The sequence below is a fragment of the Corticium candelabrum genome, chromosome 22, assembly GCF_963422355.1.
Source record: "Corticium candelabrum chromosome 22, ooCorCand1.1, whole genome shotgun sequence".
Classification (NCBI taxonomy): domain Eukaryota; kingdom Metazoa; phylum Porifera; class Homoscleromorpha; order Homosclerophorida; family Plakinidae; genus Corticium; species Corticium candelabrum.
The window spans coordinates 5024309-5031938 of record NC_085106.1 but is presented as its reverse complement, the minus strand read 5'-3'; the positions used below and the strand labels follow the sequence as shown (position 1 = coordinate 5031938).

General features: G+C 41.5%; 1 protein-coding gene across 1 annotated transcript; it reads right to left on the bottom strand.

Annotated features, from left to right (window-relative positions):
* Positions 1 to 5814: 5814 nt before the first annotated feature.
* LOC134197631 (uncharacterized) lies at positions 5815 to 6253 on the bottom strand. The gene is made up of 2 exons (XM_062666975.1): positions 6206 to 6253; positions 5815 to 6146 (listed from the first exon to the last, which is right to left on the bottom strand). The coding sequence occupies exons 1-2, from the start codon at positions 6233 to 6235 to the stop codon at positions 5868 to 5870; spliced, it is 309 nt and encodes a 102-aa protein (XP_062522959.1). The 5' UTR covers positions 6236 to 6253; the 3' UTR covers positions 5815 to 5867.
* Between the last annotated feature and the right edge of the window lie 1377 nt (positions 6254 to 7630).

The window sequence follows — 7630 nt, the reverse complement described above, 5'->3', positions numbered from 1 at the left end:
TACTGGAGCTAATGTAACTGGTATGGAAGGAAGATACACTGTGCAGGACTGGAAGGATGCTGAGGTTGTTGCAGTTCCCAAAAAAAGAAACCTTCAGTCATGGGACAATGGGCGTGGTGTCAGTCTACTTGATGTTGTCGGTAAGATCTTTGCAAGAATTATCCAAGAAAGACTACAAATCATTGCTGAAACCATCTTACCAGAATCTCAGTGTGGGTACGTGGATGTGTTGACATGATATTTGTAGCAAGACAGTTGGTGGAGAAAACTTCTGAGCATGATGATAAGCTGTTTTCTTCTGCTTGTTGATTTAAAGAAGGCATACGACTCAATCCCTAGCAATGCCCTCTGGAGAGTTTTAACAAAGATTGGTGTGCTTCCTACCATGCTTCAAATCATCAGATCATTACATGATGATATGACCGCAGTAATCAGAGTTGGGTCGTCATACACAGATTGTTTTGAAGAAAAGAATGGCCTCAGACAGGGGTGCGCTCAGACTCCAACACTCTTTAACATCTACTACAGTACTGTAATCGACAACTGGAGGCAGTGATGCCCGTCTGCTGGAGTGAATGTGAGATTTAAACATGGTGGGAAGTTAGTAGAAGATCGAACGACAAAGAAACACCTAACTGTATTGAAGATAACAGAATCACAAGTAGTGCATGACACAGCTACTTTCACAACTTCTTGAGAAATCTTTGAGAATTCAGCTATTGAGTTGGTAGACACAGTGAAAGATTGGAGAATGACAGTAGGTGTTGAAAAGACCAAAGGTATGGTTGTGGAAAAAATGTAGTTGAAGGCGACAATGCACCATTACAGATTGGACGTGGCTCTATAGAAATGGTAAACAGTTTTCCCTACCTTGAAAGTATCATAGCGAATAATGGAGAAGTAACATTGAATGTAGCAAGTTGAATTGCTAAAGGTTCTAGAGCTTTGGGTGTTTGAGGAAACCAATCTCTCAGAACTCTAACTTATCAGTGTCAACAAAAGGGTCGTCTACCACTCTGTGGTCTTGTCAGTTGCTTTATGGAGCAGAGACGTGGACTATCAAAGCCTCATGCAGGCCATAAATTAGTATTTTCCAAGTGTTCGGAGATTTGTCAGACTTGGATGTTGTCCAGACATCAATGGCAGTTGTCCGGACATTAATAAGGTGACTGTAGTGCATGCTTTTCCAACTGAAATTTCACACTCTAATTGAATGAAATCTTAGTAATTTAATGAAATCTTATTTCACACTAATTGAATAAAATCTTAATTAAATTAAATGTGATACCTATTTCAAATCCAATTCCTAACCTAACTAACACTACACTACAGCTTCATCTAATTCTGGGACTTCTAAACACTCCCCCACTCTTCCTAATTTTGCTTCTGAGGTGATTCAGCCTCAGATGAGTGACTGTCTTCATGATTAAGTAAATACCAACATCGAGAACATCTACTATCCTAAGTCTGCTACTCAGAGTAGTGTTAAGAGTTATAGGCTAACTGGGTCCATGACCCTTCCGGCCATTTTTAAATCTCAATTTTCATTTTTCATTTTTCAATTTTTTTGCCAAAGGTTTTCATTTATATTGTTGAAAAATTCAATTTGGTCAGCAAATTTCTATGTTTCATTTTCGTATTTTCATTTTTTGTTTTTGAATTTTCATTTTCTATTTTTATTTTTCTATTTTCAAGTTTTATGTTTGATTCTATTTGGTCGGCCATCGCTGAGTTGAATGTCAAAACAACTGAACGCAACAAGAACAAAAAATGACTGCACCAAGAACGAAAAATGAATGCAGCAAGAACGAAAATGAAACAGCCTTGAGCAAAGTACACAGTAGAAAGTCTCGGTGAAACATGTTCTTCGACAGCTTCCGCTCTAGAACAATCCTACAAGTCTCTTGAAATTTCCACTATAACAAGAAGAAAATCTCAACAAAATAATATATATGATGATCAATCTCAGGTGCGAGCAGTCATTGCTGATGAGCACAATGAGGTATATGGTAGTATATGAATCTATTACCATCTAACAATAGTACTACCTCGTAGTTAACTCTACAATTAAAGCTAGTAACCACTGAAACTCGTTCAAACTCAATGCTGTCAACCACATGCAGTACTCTTAAATGCAGTACACAGCAACTAGAAACAAAGATGCGGTTTACACGCACGTGTGCACTAATCAATTTGCTCGATCACCTCTGCATGGACTTGAATCTTGAGCTTCTGTCCTTGCGGATGGCTCTCTCGTCACTTCAGACCTGTGTAAGCCGAATGACGTCGTGTGCTGGCCAAATACCTCCGGTAGCTCAGACTCAGAAGACTCCCATCCATGCCGTCGCTGTTGCTGTGCATCAAGTTTCTGCCCTACACTGTTGAACACAAGACTTGCTTGCCCAGCTCCATCAGTTCATCCAAGTATTTGGTCACGAACCGTGCCCCAGCACACGATGTCATCTGGCTTAAGCAGGTCTGAGGTGACAACAGAGCCATTCACAAGAACAGAAGCTCAAGATTCAATTGAGTCAAATCCATGCAGAGCTCGAGATGATCAAGCGAATTGATTGAGGCATGCGTGCATGTAAATTGCATCTTTGTTTCTAGTTGCTTATGGTTGGCAGCATTGAATCTGAACGAATTTCCTTACTAGCTGTAATAGTAGAGTTAACTACAAGCTAGTACAGATGCATGGTAACAGATTTCTAGACTACCATATAGTACACTGTGCTCATCAGCAATGGCTGCTCACACCTGAGATTGATCATCATATATATTATTTTCTTGAGATTTCCTTCTCGTTATAGAGGAAATCACAATAGACTCTAGGATCGTCCTAGAGCAGAAGCCGTAGAAGAACTACTCTGCCCATTCTAATCAGTAGCACTTGTTGGAATGAAAAACGACTCCATACTGCGTTGAAGGCACATGTTCCTCCCTGCTGCATACTTTGCACAAGGCTGTTTCTTTTCGTTCTTGCTTCGTTCAACTGTTTTGACATTCAACTCAGCAATGGCCAACCAAATGGAATCAAAAATAGAAAATTGAAAATAGAAAATAAGAAATAAAATATGAAAATCAAAAACAAAAATGAAAATATAAAAAATGAAACATAAAAATCTGCTGACCAAATTAAATTTTTTGGCAAAATAATTGAAAACCTTTGACAAAAATTGAAAATAAAAGTTGAGATTTAAAATTACAAATTGAAATGGCCAAAAAGGTCACACACCTAAACTCAGACCTAAACTAGGCTAAACGTTTTAAGGGTGAAATATCTTCCCATAGTGCATGTGTGGGCTATCTCTACACACTAACAACTGTAGTCACTTGAACCCCTGCTGCCAAATGTGTTGCAAGTCCTCACAATTATACGGACAAATTGCCATGTGTTCAACAGTAAGACCAGTTTGTTCGAATGATGTCCGATTGCCCGAATGATAATTTAAGCCCTGCTCATGTATGAAGTGACTAAGTTCCTTTCACAATCGGTGCATAAGAACTATACTATGGGTGACAAAGTACATACAGTGGAAAGGTAGAATTACTTCTAAGCAACTTAAATGTGAGTTTGGTATGGAAAAGCCACTTGAAGACCTAGTGATGGAGTGCTGTCTAGAATGGCTTGGACACCTTGGCAGAATGGGAGAGGAAAGACTACCAAAATGTTGTTGTTTGGAGAGCTGAAAAAGAAAAGACCATGCCATGGAACCAAGATGAGGTAGCGGGATGGAATAACATCTGATCTGCACAAGCCAAAGAAATTGGGAATAATTGGTATAGTCTAGCACATGATAGATCTCAGTGGCACACATTCTGCAATAAAGGAATTAGAAGTCAACGTGAGAGCACCAATGATTGCGCAGCCAACAATGGAGGCAGTGACCATCTTTGCCTTGTACATGTGGTAGACTTTTTCGTCGGAAGGGCGATCTCACCAGACACAGCCGATTCTGTAGTAAATGAAACACTGAATGAATGAATGAATGCTGTTTTATTTACCCAGGGAAAACCTTCGGCAACACCGATCTTCCAGGTACCCTGCGAAGACTATACATGAGCAACAAAAGCTATATACAAATATTTACAACTAACACTAACAGTTATGCAATTAAGACTAATTAGGAAATGAGGAGCTGTCAAAATAGTTCCTCAAGTTCTTCTTAAAACTGTTATAGCCTTCCATAGAAGAAGATAAGGATTGTCTAACATAGGCTGGGAGGCTGTTCCAAAGAACTTGGCCATGATAAAAGGAAATCTGTTTGAGAGCGTTGGTTCTAGGGCGAGACACAGAGACCCCGAGAATCAGCCAGTCTAGTGACATGGGTGCACTTCTCCTTGCAAAATATAAGGTTAATGCAAAGCATAAGGTTAACCGGTACCACAACCATACTGTGATGGAAGAAGACGCTGGAAGATAGATTGGGCCAGCTGTATTGAATGACGAGTATTCCAACGACGAATTTGACTACCGTATTCACCCATAATAACGCCTTGGGCGTATAGAAAAGAAACACTTTTTTCTGGGCGTATACTAGGGCATGGGCGTTATTTTGGTCCTAGTCGTATACATGGTCACAAGGTCACTAGATGCTGTCGTCGACCTGGCCAGTCATCATCTAAATACTTGAAGACAGAAATACTACAAATGCTTCCAATTATCCATTTGCAAGATCTAAGGTACTGGTATCCATTCAGCATCAACATCCACGCAGAAACTAAACACTAGACACACGTGGTCGAGTCTATAGCGGCAAGCACTTTCACTCAACATTGACAACAGCTCATCAAACGCATCAAACGCACAGAAACGGAGACAAATGTTCTGCGGACCCATTTTGTTCTGTCTGGACATGCGTATCCTGGGCTTATACTTGGGCATGGGCGTTTTTTTCGGGCTGAAAGTTCTGACCTGTCGCACATGGGCGTTATTTCGGTATGGGCGTTATTACGGGCAAATACGGTATTCTTTGCAAGGAAGTCTAGGCAACCAGTGCTCTGATCAAAGGCAAAACCCATGATCAATCGAAAAGCTGTCTTTTCTAGGTAATCCAACCGATTCGATATTCCATGAAATCCGTTTGACCAAATGACAGAGCCATAATCCAGATGTGGTTGAATGACAGCTGTCCAGAAGATTGTTTAGCCTCCATGGTAAGACAACGACTGTACTTACGCAACGCACCTATCTTTTGGGAACATTTTTGACAACTAGCTGCATCAACATGAACTTTCCACCTTAGGTCTTCGTCAAACACTAATCCAAGGTACCGTGCCGATTTAAGTGGATACAGTTCTGAACAACCCACAAAAAGAAGACAAAAAGACGAATCACAGTGAGAGACTCTGGATGGCTTGAAGAGAATGAATTCTGATTTGTTTCCATTTAATTTGAGTACATCCACATCAAACCAGGATTTCAGATTTTGCAGATCACATTGAAGACGATTGGCAACATTTTGAGATAGACTCCAGACATAAATAGACATGTGTCATCCGTTTATTCTTACTCAAAGAATCTTACTCAAAGACACTTGCATTGGCAAATCCCTTGTATAAAGAATAAACAAAAGAGGACGTAGCTTTGAACCTTGAGGAACACCACTAAGGCAAGGAGATTTATCAGAAAATCATTGGCCTTTCCTAACAACCTGAAATCGATCAGTGAGATAGCAACTGAGAGCTCTAGGTGAAACCTCAGCTCTAGCCATAGTCATTTGTCCAGGATTCTATAGGCTCAAGAACACCACTATCATCACTTTATCATGGGCGGATTTAAGGTTTTTACAAGTTTTTCAAGGTGCGTGTGCATGCGTGAGTGCGTGCATGCGTGCCTGTTGGTGTGGGTGCGCAAGTGCGTGTCCTTACACATTGCACAGTTCGGTCACTTGAAACGACAGATTGTCTATCGTCGATATGTTAGCTTCTCCAGATCGTCTTCTCTCCTCAGCTGAAGAAGGAAACGAAAGTAGATTGGTCCGTTTATAACGCCTCTTCTCTTTCTTCACCAAATCTCGCTGCGCCCACACTGATTCTACAACAAAGACATTCGACGCTATGTGTCTCTGTCGGATGCGAGCCCACGATGGAGAAGAAGTACGAGAGACACTCTCAAATTGCTGCACAGCTGCATCTGCAAATGCCTACAAAAGAACTAGTTGCCATGTAACAGTGGCTATGTCGTAGTTCAAATATCTCATACTTCCTGAGACGAGCAGAGATTTACAGCCATTGGTAATACAATCAAATTCCCGGCAAGTCGCCTCGTCACGTGACGTGCGTGTAAAGAGGTGGTGCGGAAGTACAGCTCTAGCTATACAGGGCTGCCGGGCAGATATTTATTAGTTTTTGCCGCGAACGCCAGTCAATCAGACGCGTATGGAGAAACGCCGCTTCATGTCGATCGTCGCTGGTTATCGCCATGACGTCGAGATTGGCATGTCAACTGCCAAAGCCGATGTACTTGTGTCAACAATATGAAGGTAAATCTGCTGGATAAACTCCTCTTCACACAGCTTTCATTGGCGTGACTTTCTCGCTGTGTGATGTCTACTGTAACAAATTAATAAGAGTGTGTAGCAGATTGGTTCTAACTGCACTTCACACATATATAGCAACTAAAAATTGGTCACAATCAAACTGTTCAGCTGTTAGTGCATAGACTAGCTCAGCTGTTAGTGCATACTGATGATAGATTATCGAGCAGATGTCTAGATGCATTGAAAACACACACAGCAGCTGCTGGAGAGAAAGACTGTTGTGATTGAATTCAATTGTGTTCTAGTTACTGAATATACATGCCAAGATTGATGCAGTGGATAGAGATAGAAACCAACTACTACACTTGGCATGTGAACGAAGGAATGCTGCAAACTGTAAAGTTATTGTTCTCTCATGAGGCTGCATGTATGTACACTGTACAGTACCTGTTCTCAGCAATGGAGATTTTTGGATTAATTTAACACGTCAAGTACATAATGGTAATGATGCATGACATACAGCAGTTAGAAAGAAACTATCCCAGTATTGTGTGTGTGTGTGTGTGTGTGTGTGTGTGTGTGTGTGTGTGTGTGTGTGTGTGTGTGTGTGTGTGTGTGTGTGTGTGTGTGTGTGTGTGTGTGTGTGTGTGTGTGTGTGTGTGTGTGTGTGTGTGTGTGTGTGTGTGTGTGTGTGTGTGTGTGTGTGTGTGTGTGTGTGTGTGTGTGTGTGTGTGTGTGTGTGTGTGTGTGTGTGTGTGTGTGTGTGTGTGTGTGTGTGTGTGTGTGTGTGTGTGTGTGTGTGTGTGTGTGTGTGTGTGTGTGTGTGTGTGTGTGTGTGTGTGTGTGTGTGTGTGTGTGTGTGTGTGTGTGTGTGTGTGTGTGTGTGTGTGTGTGTGTGTGTGTGTGTGTGTGTGTGTGTGTGTGTGTGTGTGTGTGTGTGTGTGTGTGTGTGTGTGTGTGTGTGTGTGTGTGTGTGTGTGTGTGTGTGTGTGTGTGTGTGTGTGTGTGTGTGTGTGTGTGTGTGTGTGTGTGTGTGTGTGTGTGTGTGTGTGTGTGTGTGTGTGTGTGTGTGTGTGTGTGTGTGTGTGTGTGTGTGTGTGTGTGTGTGTGTGTGTGTGTGTGTGTGTGTGTGTGTGTGTGTGTGTGTG

What these genes read in the sequence shown, in the direction of transcription:
- LOC134197631 (XM_062666975.1), bottom strand. Translation starts at nt 6,235, where the DNA reads ATGGCTGTAAATCTCTGCTCGTCTCAGGAA. An exon ending in ATCTCTGCTCGTCTCAGGAA is followed by an intron (nt 6,147 to 6,205) that starts GTATGAGATATT and finishes GTTCTTTTGTAG; the next exon opens with GCATTTGCAGATGCAGCTGT.